Genomic DNA, 18,353 nt, shown 5'->3' with positions numbered 1-18,353 from the left:
GCCATGTCTTCTTAAATGGTGGCTATTGATCCTTTCAACCTGCCATTAGCAGGCTGACTTCCCACTTCCTGTAGTGTGCCTTACCAATATCAGCATTTCCTATAGGTGATGTGATATAAAACAGTTCCATGATAATTGTAGACTCTAAAGACTGGTTTCCTATTTACCAAACTTACAATGCCTACAAGTCATTATATGAATGACTTGATGCTGCCTTGACATTGACAAGGTCACAAGTTGAAATTTAATAATGGAGAGCTTTTGAAAGCATCTCCTATTATTACAAAACTGTGAAAGTGGTCATTATTTTAAAAACAGAAAGTACTACTCCAATGCTATATAGTTTTCTATGGTTGTCCTTAATTAGCCTTGCTAAGATCTTTGCTTTTTAGGAACATTTGTAATGAACCAGAATTTCAGCACCTTTCTTTTAAAGCTCTTGTTCCCATGTTAGGTTTCCAACATGCGAAATGAGGAAGTCTCCTGAATATCTGTAACACGTATCTAACTTGTAAAAATGTTAACAGAAATATAGTATACTCAGGTACAGATGGTCCCCAATTTTTTTATACTTCAAAATGTTGTGATCTAGTTTTTTTCCCCTCATTTTCAGAATTCAGTAAACTATGCAATATTCAATACTTTATTACAAAAGAAGCGTATAATTTTAATTAGACATTGGTAATATTTAAGGAAGCTAGGTTAAACCCAGGTATGTTAAGTGTACTTTTTTCCAGTCATGGGGCTTGAAGTCAAGGCCTGGGTGCCATCCTGAGGTTTTTTACTCTACCACTTTGAGCCACAGTGCCATTTGCAGTTTTCTGGTGGTTTACTGGAGATAAGTATCATGGACTTTCCTGCCCAGGTTGGCTTTGAACTGAGATCCTTAGATGTCAGCATCCTGAGTAGCTAGGACTACAAGCATGAGCCATCAGTGCTCTGCTGTCAAGTTCACTTTTGATCTTTAATGTTTTCCCTTTAGAATGGCTTTATTTAGGATGTAACCCTTCTTAAGGCCAGGATCATTTGTACAATCTGGAGTAATAATACTCATGCCAGACAGAATTCTCAATGGCCTTTCTGGCCCCAGGCCTCCCAGTTGTGGCACTTCTAGTGTCCTCCACCAGTCATTTCCAGTCACAACTTACAACCGATCATTCTCAAATTTAAGCATCCCACAAGAACCTCTACTTCTGACATTTCTAGGTCATTCTTTATATATAGTCTTCAGTGTAAATGTTGATTGTTGCATGTTTTAACTATCCCTCCCCTCTTCTCATGTCATTTCCCTGCTTACCTACTTTAAACTCCTTAGACTATCACTGTCATCTCACCCTTTTCATCCTGGGCAAAATGACAGCCTTCGTTAAATTCAATTCATGCACTCCATACCTGCACTTAATAAAGCGTTCCATCAATTACCACCAATTGTGAGCAGTAATTCATTTTTGCCTAACTGTCCAACTGCTTCTCAGGCTCATTCATTTGCCTATTCTTCAAACCCAAAGCATCCTCTATGCCCTTTCCCCCTATATTTGACTGTGACATGGTATTACTCATAACATCTTAAACTGAGTTCCTAAATAGCCCAGCTTCCTGACCATAACCACCTAGTTGGTCTGTTCACAATCTTCTACAATTTCTCAAAGCTCCAAATATCCTTCTCAATGGTTTTATTTCCTGTTTTGCACCAGTTTCCCTTGTTGTTATCTCTGGTTCTGCCTTTGTTTCTACACCTTAAGTTAACACAGCAGCTATTAACGTTCCTATTCAAGTTGTATCCATGAGCTATAGAGTATTTTAGATTTTCTTCTTTAATAAGGTACCATTTATAGCCTATAAAAACTAGTCTTAAGTAAACATGATTTTGGCGTATGTTTTGAGTTATTTTGGCTAAATCTTATTTTTTATTCTACATTAGGAAACAGAGCCAAAGTATTGACCTTTATGGGATACAATCCCTTAATAGCCCAAATGACCCAACTAAGCTAATGAATTACAAATTTTATCTATTATTTACTTGAGAATCACCATCATATTTTAGATATGTCTTTTTAAAAAAGGAAACAGAAAATAATTTTAGCAATTAATTTTCCTTAGGAATCCTACTATGTCAAAACTAGTAAAACTATGAGAAAGTGATTTAGCCAAAATGTTATAATCTCGTATTATATTCTCAATGTTTTCAAAGCCCAACATGATTTTTAAAAGAAATTAAACAACATGCTTTGAGAATTTTTTTAAAATCTATACAATTCAAGCTAATGAAATATTTTATTATACATAATAAAAGTGTTTTTTGTTTTTTGTTTTTAGAAACATTTCCAGGCCCAGACATGTAGGAGTATGTGAGGAATGGATTCCACTCAAGTATAAGAAGCAAAACTACTGAATGAAACCATAAAACTCCTTGTAGTAAATACTAACATTCACTACAGGCTTGAAACTCCTGTAGTATCAGTAAACCTACTTTTAAAAATATTACAAGCATGCTACTGATGCATAGGAAAATGGAAAAACTTAAGACTATGTAACTGCATACCATATGTACTCCCAGCTTTCCTAATTTACAACCAGTTAAGAATTACAATATCCAAAGAAAGTATTTTAAAATAGTATATGACTCACTAGTAAGTGCTTTTTCTACTCAAATAAATAGGAAAATTTGCATTTTTAACATCACACTGAATTTCAGTACTTATCAATCCAAGGAAAAAAAAAAACTGAGACAGGGTCATGAGTTCAGGATTATATATATTACAATTTGCCTTGTTATAATACATTTGTGGCTTTGTGATAAAAATAACTCAGGGACATATGGAATTCAAGCTAATTTGCGTAACTGTCACAAGAAAAAAAGCATTAAATGCATTTCTGAAATAAGTATTATCATTTAATTTCAGAATCTTAAAACAGCAATAGATCTTGGCCTTGTTTTAAAAAAAGTTTAGTTAAACACTAAGCTAGCTAAATAACCTTACTGAAAGGTCTAAACATAAAGTGATCTAGAAAACACTTTCCCTCTAATCTCAGTCTTTCATCAGTGGAAGAGGTGAGGAGAAAAGGTAGACAATTTCTTTAGCAGCATATATGGCTAAGTCCATCAACCACCTTAAACTAGAATGTCCATTAGTGACCCCATTAAAAAGAATTGGGCTAATAGCAAAAGTTACCCATTTCGTAAGCCAAAAGGCAACACTTTTAGGGTTATAGTAAGTAAAATACTTTCGAAATACTTCAAAAACTTTTCACCATAAACTAGAGGAATCATCTCTTCATTTTTAAGAAAGGAATAACAAAGTAAGAGGCAATTAAACTAAATTCATTTTCAATCCTCTTAGAACAAAAGAAGTGAAAAACAAGGGTTGATTAGCTAAGCTTTGTGCTCGAACCAAACTAATTAATTACAGTGATTTTAAATGGCAACAGCCCATGACTGGGCAGTCTGACAGTTCTGAATACTTTTGCAATAATTTTTTTTTTCTTAACGCAAAGACGCTGAAATGATCCGGTCATGCAATGTTCATCTTATGCATTCTGCATCTCTTTGCCGATCTTGTAGCTAAGGATCTTGTTCCAATCAATTTTAGTACGTGTAACTGGCAACTGTCGACGTAAGGCTTTGAAAGTAGTGTCTGACATTGTCTGGTAATTCTCACTGATGGCAGTCTATGAAAAACAATAGTTAGAAGTTTAAAGTAAATGAAAAGCATAAACAATTTATAACACAGATGTTTTTATAACAACCTTTACTTAAGCATCCTGTTTTACAGCTCTTAGTCAAATAAAAATCTCATATGGATTTAAAAACAATTAAAAGGAACTATAAGAAAAAAAATGATCACTTTGAATAATTAAATTATTACTATTACTATGATCATAAGTATGTTTTATGGAATGAAATTATAAATTGGATTTATTTATATTTTACTCTTTCAGTTAGAACAATTACAAATTATTGCTGGTGGCTCATTCCTGTAATCCTTGTTAGTCAAGAGGCTGAGATCCAGATGACTAAGGCACATAACCAGACTGGAAATAAAAAGTTTTAGAGATTCCACCTCTAAAGTAACCAACAAAAACAGAGTTGGAGACATGGTTCAAGTGTTAGAGAGCAGTAAAGAAGTAAACAGAGCAAGTATCAAGCCCTGAGGTCAAATATCAGTATTCACTAAAAATAAGAGCACAAAATATAAACTAAACTGATTACCTTCAGTCCAAATCATTTACAAAGCATTTAAATTAAAATGCCAATCAAATAAAATAGGCATGTAAAATCTTGAAATATTTTGGGCAATATTTAGAAATTATACTCAGCTGAAATTAAATCTATTTTTTGGAGACAAGGTCTTGCTACATAGACCAGGCTAGCCTCAAACTGAAAATCCTAATATTCTTTATTTTTTGACATATTGGAGCTTAAGCTCCAAGAACCTTATTATTTGATTCACATCTCCAGCTCTTCCTGCTTTCATTATTTTTAAAATAGAGAATTGCATTGTTGCTAGCCCGGACCATGATCTTCCTATTATGCCTACCACCAGGTAGCTGAAGGTTTGAGATACCACACTGAGCATTTTAGTTGAGATGCTCAGACTGTCCTTGAATCACAATTCTAAGCAGCGAGGATTACAGAAATGAACCAACCCACCAGTCTTGAGTCTTAGTATTTTTTAAATTACAAAGTCTTAATTGAATTTACTGTATTTACCATTCTTTTAAACTGTTTATTACAACCTTACCATTGTACTAAAAGCAAATATATAAAAAAAAAACTTGTATAATAAAACAATGGAGATTATGGTTAAGGGGATGGGAAGGTGGCTCAGTGGTAGAATGCTGGCCTAGCATACATGAGGCCCTGGATTCTATTCCTCAGCACCACATAAACAGAAAAAGCCAGCAGTGGCGCTGTGGCTCAAGTGGTAGAGCACTAGCCTTGAGCTAAAGAGCTGAGGGACAGTGCCAAGTCCCAGAGTTCAGGCCCCACACCAGAGGAAAAAAAAAAAAAAAAAGAAATGAAGATTATGGTTAAAAGTACAATTCAGCATTACTACTAAGTGAATAGATTAATAATGTTCAAAAAAATCATACCTGGTATTCATTTTCTGCAGCTTCTACAATCTTTATAAATTCTTTTGCTGTTTGCACCTCATTCTATGAACAAAAGTAACTAAGTTATTTAAAACTAAGCCATTATTATTTAAAATAAGTATGTATTATTAATGAAATATTGTAATTGAATAAGCAGCACAGATGAGGATTATAACAAGGGATAACTATAAGGCTGATTACTCTATATCCAAAGGAATAGGCAAATATATTATAAAATTTGATAAAAATAAGCAGGCCTCAGTATATTTCTTGTTAAGCTAAGTTAAATTTTAATAATACACAAGTAAAGTTTAAGCGTAACATGTAACATGCACGCCAATATACAACTTTTATGTGTAAGAAGTTGTCGTTTATCCAAAAAGCAAAACAAAACAAAAAAATACCAAACCCAAAAAACAAAGAAATAATAAAAATGTATCCTACCAAATAGGGAGAATATATTTTAACGTTTAGGGTGAACTATTAATACTCTACAAAGAAAAAACCCACAAATCCTAAAAAAATGAGATCAAGTGTAATATTAATCAAGTTTTACTTACTATGACTAACACATGTATCTCCACAATCTATTATTTACTCAACAAATTTCTCTTAAGAATTATCTTTCCATGTCAAACTTCCCCAAGAAGGATACATCAAAGGTACTTTTGATATATAAATAAGTGACAATTACATACAACATATAACTATACTAAATACAATGTCTCTTAGAAGTCCAGACATTATTACATTTCACTGCAAATTCTGTAAGGAAAAGTACTATTTATAAAGCACCAAGTAGATATCTCCCAAGTGCTAATAAAAATGTTTTAAAAAACCAAACAAACAAGAAACCAAAACACCCAGGCTACACTGAAAGATCTTGTCTCAAAAATCAAAAAGAAACAAAAAACCCAACACAGAAGAAAAACTAGTTCTCTGTCTTCTCAGGTAACATATTTATACATGCTTCATAAGGAATTAAAAGATTGGTGAAAGAACTCTGTGGAGAAATAAAATCCAGTACAATAAAATCTTGAATATGCATGCTAAACTTACAACATATAATCCAGTTTAAAAATTGTTTATAGAATCACAAACACAGGAGAAAGCAGAAATAAGTCATCACATCCTTTGTTTAGGGAGCGATGGCCATTAATACACCAAATGCACAAATGACAAAAGAAAATAACCAATTCTGACTATATCAAGCCTACTCTGAAAATTATCCCATTAAGATACAAAGACAAAACATACAAGGGTAAAAATATTTGCAAATCACATATCCCATATTAAATAAAAAAACATAATAAGAACATCCATGGCTGTAGTTAGTAGAAAACAGAAATGTCTACCAATTGATAAATGAATAAATAAAAGGTATATGTCCATACAATAGATGACAACTAGAAAGAATAAACTACTGAATACATGATTTGACAAAGATGAACACCGAAAACATGCCCAGTAGAAAGTAGCAAGTTATAAAACATTACTTTTCACATGATTCTAGCCACATGAAAGGTCCAGAATAGACAAATCCACTGAAGCAGAAAGTAGGCTGATAGTTTATCTAGGGCTGGGAAAGATAGGAGGTGACTCATTGGTATGATTTCACCTAAGAAGCATGAAAAGAAGTTGGTGCTGGGGGCTATGCCTGTAATCCTAGCTACTCAGGAGGAGTAGCTGATATCTGAGGATCACCATCTGAAGTCAGTCAGGCAGAAAGGACCTCAAGACTCTACCTCCAATTAACCAGAAAAATAATTGGTCTCGAGGTGTGGCTCAAGTATGCTAGCCATGTGTAAAACAGCTGAGAATGAAACATCCTGAGTTCAAGCCCTAGTACTGGCACCAAAACACAACAGAGAAGAAAAAGGAAGAAACGAAGAAGAAGGGGAAGTGGAAGAGGAAAAGGAAGGGGAAAGGGAAGGGTGAAAATGTTTGAAAATTAGGTTATGGCAACTGGTGCATAATCTTACTAATTTAAAAACATTTTACTTTAAAAAAGAATAAAAACTGCTTGATACGTGAATTATATATCTAATATAGATTCTAAAAACAGGTAGGTATAGAACTGTAATTCCCTACCAACTTGAATTACTGAAAATAATATAAAGCAAAAATATTTAAAATGTTCACTCAACAAATGTCAATTTATAGAAGTATAAGATTGCTTTCATTTTATAGAATTACTTACAGACACTGTTAGAAAATCTTGTATATCTTTATGACTCACTAGTTGAACATTACCATCTTCATAATAATGAACCTATTGGAAAAAGAAATTAAGGAAAACATTATAGGAATCATCAAGATCCTCAGGTGCCAAGCAATCACACTGAGGCAGCTGACCACCCATTTCAGCTCTAGTCCCAACATCCCAACTCCAGTAAAAGTCTTCCCACGTTCAGTCTATAGTGAGGAGACAGGTTAAAATGTTCCTGCAATTGGTAGACCTGCAATTGGTTAGCTGTTTTTACTTCATAGCCATTGTATGAACACCAACACCTAAGCTGTCTAAAATTGAGCACACAATATTTCAGCACTGCTTCCATTTCCACAAACTATTTATTTCCTCAAATTCAAAGACAAATTATTCATCAAACATTTATTATTATAAATACTACTATATAAGGTTGTAAACAGAGATTAAAAAAACAAAAACAAAAAGCCAGGTACCAGTGGCTCACATCTATGATTCTGATACTCAGGAGACTGAGACCTGAGGAACTTGGTTCAAAGCCAGCTGGATCAGGAAAGTCTGTGAGACTCTTCTCTGCAATTAACAACCAAAAAGCTGGAAGTGCAACTGTAGCTAAAATGGCAGAGTACTAGCCGTATGCTTAGGGATAGTGCCCAGCTCCAGAATTCAAGCACCAGGATCACCACAAAAAGAAACAGGGAAAGTAAAAGGAAAAGGCAAGAAAAAGGAAAGGAGAGAGAGAGAAGGTTAACTCATGCATATATCTGCAGAAAGAGCTGGAGGTATTTATGATTGGAATACATGGAAAACAGGGATAAGGGAGTAATAGTAAAGAAATATATAGGCAGTACACAACTCAACTTGGGCCTTGTATAGTATGCAAATATATGTCTGGGCTATCAAGTAGATAAGAATCAACCATCAAATAATCTTAAGTAGCTAAGTAGCATTCAGATTTAAAATAATTTGAAAAAGTATCTTCTAATGGCAATGTGAAAAATGGATTGTAAGGTGCCAAAAGATCCAGTAACTCAACAAAATAAAAAAATCGTCAAATCAGCTGTTAAATGTTGATGACAGAACTGTGCAACTTCCAATCCTTATTCTCAGCAAGATTTGGTCCAGCCCACATCATTTTAAGATAATGATGTAATTATCTAGGTAAGAGCTATTAAGGCCTACCTATTAAAGGGAACAATATTAATGTTACTGAACAACTGTGTCTGACACTGTTCTCACCATTTTATCCATATTAATCTTCAAAAAAATCATGCAAGTTTTTGCTTTGTTGTTGTTGTTCTGGTACTGGGGCTTGAACTCAAGGCCTATGCTGTCCAGTAGCTTTCTCACTCAAGGCTAGTACTCTACCAGTTGAGCCACAGCTTCACTTCTGGCTTTTTGCTAGTTAACTGGAGATGAAAGTCTCATAGACTTTACTGCCTGGATTGGCTTTGAACCTCTATCCTCATATCTCAGCCTCTTGAGTAGCTAGGATTAGGTGTACACCACCAGTGCCTAGGAATACAAGTTTTATTTTATTTATTTTTTGCCAATTCTGGGGCTTGAACTCAGGATCTGTGCACCGTCCCTGAACGTTTTGCTCAAGGCTAGTACTCTACCACTTGAGTCACAGTGCCACTTCTGGCTTTTTCTGTGTATGTGGTGCTGGGGAATCTAACCCAGGGCTTCATGCATGCTAGGCAAGCACCATACCACTGAGCCACATTCCCAGCCCCTATATAAGTTTTTAAAATGCTGTTCTTTTAAGAAATAAAAAAAGTAAGCTGAAAGAGCTTACACGACTTCCTGATGTCAAACAAATGATTTAAAACTCTAACTTCTATTCTCTCATCCCTAATGGACCAGGCACCAAGACTTAAAGACAATGAGATATAAGACTAGAAATATGTATCAAAGGTAACAGAGCTGCAGTGTCTAATTCGTCTTTATTCCTTTACAGTTCATAGCATGTAATTTTTCATGGTAGTTGATCCATAAATGTATTGATCTAATAAGTGAACCAAAATAGGAAGACTAGTCAGTATTTTCCTTTAACTTATGGTAATGTATACTGGTATTTACATTCAAATTATTTTATAAACATTAAAGGTTACTTTAATAATTTAATTCTACTGAGTTTTATAAGAAACCAAATACCAGTACAGAAGATATTTAGAATACAGATGTAATATGTAACAAAATATAAATACAATATGACTTGCAAGATGTATTTATACATGCATATATTAATATTGTACTTCAACCACTAACAGTCAATTTAGATGACAGGGGAGCATAATTCAAATATCAGATACTTACGAACAAATTATGAGAAGAGCAAATGGTAACATCTAATTTTAGCTGTGTTTTAGAATCTGTCAACTATCTTTGCAGATTTCTGATGATTAGGGAACAAAATGCAATGTTACTTAACATGTGAAACAGCACTATTTGTTTTTCCCTTTGCCCTAAAACAAGTCTGGACAGGAAAGAATATTGTGTACTATGAAAATATAAGCTTATAAATTAGCCGTTTCTTTGTTAAGAAACCATGTAGAGATCATAAGCAAATTCCTTATTACATACCTGAATTTTCAAGATGCCAACCACTTGAGTGCTTGAAGGACTGACTGTAAACTTCCATTCTGACCTCCAACGACCATTCCTTAAAAATAAAAACAGCAGCTGTAAATAAGGTAGGGAAAATAATTTGAATCAATATTAATTTTCAAATTTAAATTTAATGCTATAGTATAAGGGAATGTGAGAAAGAAATGCTGGACACTGATTTTTTTAACCATCAAAATTTTCAAAGGAATCAAAAGATTAAGTTCAGTTATGAGACATAGTTAATCTTCACTCTGCTAATAAGAAAACACAGAGGCTAGGTACTGGTGGCTCATGCTCATCTATTCAGGATGCTGAGATCTGAGGATCACGGTTCAAAGCCAGCCTGGGCAAGTCTATGAGACTATTAACCACCAGAAAACCAGAAGTGGTGCTGTAGCTCAAAGTGGTAAGAAGGCAAGCTTTGAGTAAAAGAGCTCAGGAACAGCATCCAGGCCCTGAATAATGGGTGTAATATGAGAATCCTAAAGTTGCTAACCTTCACATCTAAATCATGTAAAATACTTCTTGAAGAAAAATGTTAAGCTATTTCTTTAAGTCAAAAATAGCGTCTATCAAAAGTAGCTTAATATTTAAGAATAAACTGAGTAATGTTTAGATTATGGTGATTTTTTAATCAATACAAAACAGCTTAACAAAATAGAGCAGTTTAGCAAAGAGGTTTAAAATATAATTTTACTGTTATTATTAAGGTGTTGTACAGAGGGATTACCATATCACAATTCAGGTAATAAGTACACTTCCTTTTGGACAATGTTACTCCTTCCAATTTCCCTGAGTTTTCCACTATTATCCCTGATCACAAGATACACAATTTTATAAATTGTTAGAAAATGATATACAATACTCTTTAGTAGGTTTTGATCTCTACAAATGAAGTTACCGATTTTAGGATTAAGTTTACATATAGGAGGTACCAATTTCCAAAATGATTTTGATACATGATATATACTCATGGTTGGAAATTGAGAAATTAAAAACAAGAGGCATAATTTGGGACTGGGGTTACCTAGTATGGATTTAATCCCCAGAAAAATAAATATATTTTTTAAAATTATATATAGCAATCTTATTTTTGAGCAACCCATCCAAAAATATTCTAAAAGCAGCTTGGCTGGGGTTGAGGGAACAACAATTTAAGTCTATATGCTTTTTTTTAATGAGTCCAAAATAAATTATCTTTTATTTAGATATTAATACCAAGCCACGAGCAATTTTAAATATATATTATATATATATAAATGTCAGCTATGACATTTATATGTCATAAATATGTCACCACTGATTGTGAAAAGAAGAAAAAAACTTGTGGTACCAATCTGAGAACTGTATCTAAAGATTCCTCCAAATACCCCTTTATCAATGGAGTAAATGCCACATGTCCTACTCTGTAACAATATTCTGCTAGTCTTTTATTAACTCTCTAATTGTAAATATACATTCTTTCAACTAACATATATTAAGCCTAATACTACTGAGACATGGAGGAAACTAGAGACCAAGAAGAGAAGGTTTTCAAATCAGTTTAAAACGTACCCACAACTAGTCTCTAATTTTTGTTCTACCTATAAAGTTTAGGTAAACTGAAATACATTTCTTTGTATCAAAACATTTAGATTTGACTGAGATCCTTGTGCTAATAATTATCACCCTGGAAATTCACGTACCTTTATCTTTTTCCAAAAGTGAAGATCATTTTTAACTTCAATGATGGTGGTTTAGAAAACAATACTAATATACAAAGTGAAATAATGAGACTAGAAAACGACATTTTATTTTATAGGTTAAAGTTCAAAGGAGTTATGTTTTTTGAAAACTAATTTGTAGTTTATTATAACATCAAATTTTCCTTTAGTAGTTAAATCCAAGATTGATTTTTATGATATTTTCATAAATTAGTAACTTTTCAAAAATTTATTATTTTAAAATTCTGATAGACTCACGTTACAAAATTTTGGCGATAAACAGAGAAACTATGTTAATGTTAAGTCAATAAAAGTACATGTGCATGCCAGAATCTTTAGGAAACTACTACTTGTCATTAAAGCACATGCCTAAATACAAAATTATTTTCCTTCAGTGATGATGGATTGGCATTTCTCCAGATATTCTTGATTAACCTTGTAACATTTCATTTACTTCCTTTTTTTTTTTGGGTACAGTCATGGGACTTGAACTCTGGGCCTGGGCACTGTCCCTCAGCTCAAGGCTAGCGCTCTACCACTTGAGCCACAGTGCCACTTCCAGCTTTTTTCTTTTTGCTTATGTGGTGCTGAGGAATCGAACCCAGGGCCTCATGCATGCCAAGGCAAGCGCTCTACCACTGAACCACTTTCCCAGCCTTCATTTATTTCTGAGATTTAAACAGTGGAGCAATCTTGAGCCACAGTCCAAATTGGTCTGGTAGAGTACAGAATTCTGAAATTTGTCTTCAAGAGCACCAACAGCTAATATGACTAATGAGAGAAAGACTAATAGATAACAAGCAGTATTTCAGAAAGTCTTATCTAACAATAAAAAGCAAGTATCTGCCAAACATTTTTACAAGGCATGATTATAATTTTACTTTTTTACAATGACCAAACAATTTCTATAAAAACATCTATTTCAGAGCCCCATGTTCACAAAGAATTATCATTCTTTGCTTGAAATTTGTCTCTGTCCTCCTCTCTGACATAAATTTCATTTAAGTACACTCCCTTCTCAGAATGAGCATATGGGTCTGCCAACTGGTCGGCTTGCATGCACACACGCTCCCTTAGGTTGTTGCCTGCTAGTCTCCAAAAAACAAGATTTTCTCCTACACTCTTTTCACTGAATGCTACCCTTTAATGGTTAGGTTGATTATGAAACATACTTTTCATATATCAAAAGGCTGAAGTTTTCAATTATTGTTCATGTTGCTCTTAATTACACACAAACAAGTTATAGTCCCAAACATGAAAGCAAGTATTACAAAACATATAAACAATGTACAATTTTCTCAATACATAAAACTTTTAACTTACCAAAAATTTTTTGCTTGGAACTGATGGCTTTCTATACATGCGATAATGGTTTGTTGTCCATCTATTTTTTTACCATACACCTTTATTGGTAAAGAATATAAGCACAAGAATTTAGGAACATAAAATGCTCAATTTTAAACATCTATAAAATATTGAAAATCTGTACATCAGAAACACATAATTGAATACAAAGTAGATACACATTCCAAAAAGTAACTAGACAAATTCTCAAAGATGCACTCAACCATAATCTGTAGAGCCCACAATTTATAAAGTAAAATTTGTTGAATTAAAAATAGATAACTATAAATAATGACAAATATCCTAGATATATCATGCATTCATTCTTTTTTTTTTTTGGATCCGGTCGTGGGGTCTGAACTCTGGGCCTGGGTGCTGACCCTCAGCTCTTCAGCTCAAGGCTAGCACTTTACCACTTGAGCCACAGCACCACTTCCGGCTTTTTTCTTTTTGCTTATGTGGTGCTGAGGAATCGAACCTAGCACCTCAGGCATGCAAGGCAAGCACTCTACCACTGAGCCACCTTCCCAGCCCTCATGCATTCATTCTAAACACAGGTATCATAAGAAAAGTGAATTGTTTATTTAAAACATACAGATACCAATTAGGTTGTTTTAAATAAAAATGGAAGTGGTTATTATTAGTGATTATTTTGTTGACTTTACATTCTTTAACGTTATGATTTCTCAAAGTCACTTAAAAAAGTACTGAGGTGGTGCTAGTAACTCATGTTTATAATACTACTTGAGAGGCTAAAGTTGGGAGATTCATGGTTCAAGGTCAGCCTGGGCAGAAAAAAAATATCTACAAAAATGGAAGAAGCTGAGTGTGGTGTCACAAAATTGATAATGTAGCTACTATAGAAAATGTGAAAGAGAAGAATCACAGTCCAGTGACAGCATGCAAAAAGCGAGATATTATCTCAAAACAAAACAAGTACAAAAAAGCGTAGAGACATGGGTCAGCAGTAAAGCATCTGCTGAGCAAGCTCAAGGATCTGAGTTTAAATTCTAGTACTTTCAAAAACAAGTACTGAGATAATTATAAGAAAGTTAAATTATAACTGAGAAAGGCCATTAAGAAAATGATTGTGTGATGTTACACTTGCCTTCTGCTTTAAAATTAGTAATTTTCTGCCTTTCAATTTTCCATTAATAAATCTCTCAAGAATAAGAGAAATCAACCTCTTATTCTTACTGAGATTTTCTTCCAAAATAATCCTATTCAAGTTATAACTAAAAGATTAGTTACATTGTTATATTTCTTAAATAATTATTGAAATGTTACTTGATAATCATATGAATTTTCCAAGCCAAGAAATTTCTGAGAAAGAAATGGGATCCTACTATTCATAATTATAGAGAAAGAAAGGTATAAACTATCATGTATGCCAGCAGCAATAGGGGCAAGGATTTGTAAGACTAGTTCAAATGTTTTGCAGTGAGAATCTTGAATTTGAGAGATTCAATCTCCAATTAATCAGCAAAAAAGCTGTACTAGAAGCACGGTTAAAGATTAGAGCTCCAGCCATGAGTGGAAAACGCTGAATGAACCCCAAGTTCAAGACTCAGTATTAGCGTGTGTACAGCTCCATGTACACACCCCACACACAAAGTAACTAAATAAATTAATAAACAAGTATGACTCTTCTAAATCTTTTTGAATTTAGTAAGAAGAAATGTGATTTATACCTAAGATCTTGAGTATGAAAGTAAATAATCTCCTCATACTGTCTAATCTTATGTAGTCAATTCTTATTTGGATTTAATTCAAGGTACAATTAATTTTCTATTTCTGGACATGACAATATATTGTTTAATTTTCTAGAAAAAAAACCTTGCCACCTTTTTAGGAGTATTTGCCTCAGGAAAAACAAGTTAAAAAAAAAAAAAAGAACAAGCTTTATTAGTTACTAGTTCTGTGTATTACTGAATGTTTTGAGAAATTATAAAACTCTGTCGTTGTTATGTAAGACACAAAAGAAGCCAGGCACTGGTGGCTTACACCTAAAATCTCAGCTCCTAAAGAGGCTGAGATGTGAAAATGGAAGTTCTAAACCAACCCAACCAGACAATCTGTGTAAGACTATTTCTTTCTAATTAACCATCAAAAAGCCCTTTCCCCCACAAAGACACAAGAGACAAAAAACTAACAGCTAACCAGTGATGAACTTACAGTGCAGACCCCATTTGGGTAATGTTCTTTTACATAAGCTCGCAGAGCGGTTTCTACTGAAGTTCTCCATGATTCAATTGCATTTTCTGCTTCATAAGGTCTTGGATCAGTTGCTTCTTTTCTTAAGTGATCAAATTTGAAGCAGATTCTGTTTTTTGGATCCAAAAACTTTCCATTTCCCAAGTCACCATGCTCTGTTATCAATACCTTCAAGGATGGAATAAGGAAATAAGTATTTAAACCAATACTGACACAAATTAATATATATTCACTTTTTCATTGAAAACTACATAAGAATTTTATTCTAAGCATCTTTTATAGTTTAAATTTTCAATCCTGTTTCACATGGTTTTCTTATACTCATACAGCATGTGCAGACTCTAAGGTCATCTTACATTTGACACTGTACACATTTTTCATACATCAATTTATATCTGACTTTATACTGATTGTTAAGCATCCTCCTCACTATTTTTATTCTTTCTTTTCACATTTTTCTTAGTTACTTCAAGCATGTTTTTTCAAATAAAATCTTATGAAAATACTAACTTAAAAAATCGTTAGAACTCCAATTCAAATCCTAAATTATCAATTTTTCAATAATTTAAGTTTCTACCTAAAATGAATGAAACTCAATGTAGCTTTCCACTGTTTCATCTTATTTTGTTACATGAAGATAACCAAAATTTTCTTCATGATTCTATGCTTTTTCTTATGAAGCTTATTTCTAGATTAACATATTTTAGTTGCCATTATTTTAAATAAAATTCCCTATACTATCCTTTCAATATTTCACTTATTCTAGTGAGAGTAAGTACTCTAGTTTTAGGTGCTAGCTAGTGAGTTTGTGTAGAGTTTTTACCTTAAATTCAGCCATTTCCCCAAATTTACTTAAGCCTATTCCCTTGTGGTTTATGTTTTGTTTTGTTTTTGGTGTCAGTCCTGGGAGCTTCAACTCACGGCCTTGGAACTCTCCCTGAGCTTTTTAGTTCAAAGCTAGTGCTCTACTACTTGAGCCACAGCTCACTTCCAGCTTTTGGTCGTTAATTAGAGATAAGGGTCTCATGGACTTTCCTGCTCAAGCAGGAAACCACATTCACACCACATTCTCAGGTTTCAGCCTCCTGAGTAGCAAGGATTACAAGCATGAGCCAATGGCACCCAGTTAAGTCTAGCTGCTTTTTTGAGGTTGGAGGTTAAATATTTCTGGAGTGTCTTGGTATTAGTAAGTACTTCAGACAGTTACTACCAAAGAAATTTCTGTCTTTTTGCTAAGTTTATACATTCTCATCTTATTTGCTACACTTTCATCTATGATAACTAAGGAACCCAACCTGTAATTTTAAATGAAATTGTTTTAGTCTTTGTACCTCATGATACTTATTACTAGTTTGGTAAACAATTATATTTAATAGGTTTATTTCACTGCTAGTTTTACTAAGGATTTTTTTAAGGGTTTTTTTTAATCTTTTAAATGAGAAATAGCAGCTGGGTTGTTCAAATCCATTTCTCATTGATATTTAAATGATATTAGACTTTTCTCTTTATTGGGTAATATGAAAGATCAATAAAAATGCCTGATAAAGGATCATTCCTATAGTTCTCTGAAAAATTCTGTTTAGTCTTGGTAAATGAACTTTTTGATAGTTTTGGAGCCTATTTGTTAATATCTCACTTTAAGTTTTTTAAGCCTATAGTTATATATGAAATTAGGATGCAATTCACTATATTATCTTTTTAGACGTAAGTATTAAAATTATGCTAGACTGATAAAATGATTTTGGAAGCTAGTTAACATTTAAGAAAAAAATTATCTCTTAAGCTAGCAAATTTTCTCTCAAGGATTTATTCCAAGAAAACAACTATCAGTGTGAACAGAGTTACAAAGATAATACAGTTTATAACAGGAAGTCTCTAGAGAAATAAAATGAATTTAGTAAAGGAATATAATGAAATGCTATGCTATAGATACAAATCCATATATAACTTCATTGTAGTAATTATATGTTTTATCTATTATGGTATTTATTTAAGCTTAAATCTTCCCTTTAGTTATCTTTCATCTACTGTAAAATAATAAATGAATAAGATCAGATCTTTCCTCATATTTTTATATACACTATACTTCACATAAGCATGACTGGAATTAATATAACCACTGTTCAATTATTAATAACAGTAAATCAAAAAATAAAAGCTATAGCTCTTTTGTGGCCTTTCTTGGCTTAGTAATTCTAACTTGTACTTTGGGAAAAAAGATTTAATTATTACTAAATTCTAGTGTACTCACATAAGAATTGTAGAATTCCAGAACAATGAAATTATGATCTAAATCTCACTAATATATTCTAGATTTTGGGTTAATTTAGGACTGATACTTTTTCCTGTACAACACAATTAAGTAAATGTAAAGCAACTATTTTCTAAAATCCTAAATTATATCCAAGTCTTCCTAAAAGGCACTTTCTGCTAATATTATCAGTCTTAAAAGAAATTAAATTTTCAGTTACTTTGCCAGTAAGTAGCTATTATTGAAATTTTTTTTTATTTTTAAGCATTCCTCTGCACAATTCTGTAGGATATCTTACTTGACATGAACAATACAAAGAGATGACAGGCTTTGTGTTCACATGAAACATACCTGATCTTCATAACCTTCAATTTTTACTGGTGTAAACTGGTCCAAATTATACTGTGCAAATGCACTAAAAAAAAAAAAAGTAAATTATTTAAAATTGAATGCTTCTACAAAATGATCATTTACCTGTTAAAAAAATCTCTTCCTGCATTGTACATAGCTAGATTAATAAAATTACAAATCTCGGTTACTATCTCATACTAACTACTGGTATATTAGATATAAGTATTATAAAATTTGATCAGCCAGGCTCTGGTGGCTCAAGCCACATAGCTACTCAGGAGGCTGTTATCTGAGAATTGCAGTTCAAAGTCGGCCCAGGCAGGAAAGTCCGTGAGACTCTTATCACCAATTAACCACTAGAAAACTAGAATGCTGCTGTGGATCAAAGTGGTATAGCTTTAGCCTTGAGCAGAAGAGTTCAGGGACAGCGCCCAGGCTCTGAGTTCAAGCCTCACGGCTGACAAAAGAAAAAAACTGATCAATGATATGAATATCAGTGCTTCTGTGCTTATCAAAATAAAATAGATCAGTAAATTTAATTGGCCTCTCACTAAAGAACCTGAAAGTAAACATTATCTGT

At 33.1% G+C, this 18,353-nt stretch overlaps 1 protein-coding gene across 1 annotated transcript in view; it reads right to left on the bottom strand.

The window, feature by feature from the left end:
* Nucleotides 1-2,734: 2,734 nt before the first annotated feature.
* Capza2 (capping actin protein of muscle Z-line subunit alpha 2) overlaps nucleotides 2,735-18,353 on the bottom strand; it is a 29,984-nt gene continuing 14,365 nt past the window's right edge. The window contains exons 4-10 of the mRNA XM_069996619.1: nucleotides 17,774-17,837; nucleotides 15,133-15,339; nucleotides 12,937-13,016; nucleotides 9,887-9,965; nucleotides 7,295-7,366; nucleotides 5,095-5,157; nucleotides 2,735-3,669 (exon numbers count right to left, since the gene is read on the bottom strand). Coding sequence (XP_069852720.1) covers nucleotides 3,529-3,669; nucleotides 5,095-5,157; nucleotides 7,295-7,366; nucleotides 9,887-9,965; nucleotides 12,937-13,016; nucleotides 15,133-15,339; nucleotides 17,774-17,837 — 706 coding nt within the window. The 3' untranslated portion in view covers nucleotides 2,735-3,528. The remainder of the gene's footprint in view (nucleotides 3,670-5,094; nucleotides 5,158-7,294; nucleotides 7,367-9,886; nucleotides 9,966-12,936; nucleotides 13,017-15,132; nucleotides 15,340-17,773; nucleotides 17,838-18,353) is intronic.

Source organism: Dipodomys merriami, unplaced genomic scaffold, assembly GCF_024711535.1.
Source record: "Dipodomys merriami isolate MVZ:Mamm:240054 unplaced genomic scaffold, mDipMer1.0.p SCAF_5, whole genome shotgun sequence".
NCBI lineage: Eukaryota > Metazoa > Chordata > Mammalia > Rodentia > Heteromyidae > Dipodomys > Dipodomys merriami.
The sequence above is the reverse complement of the archived record's forward strand: the minus strand, read 5'-3'. Positions and strand labels throughout refer to the sequence as shown.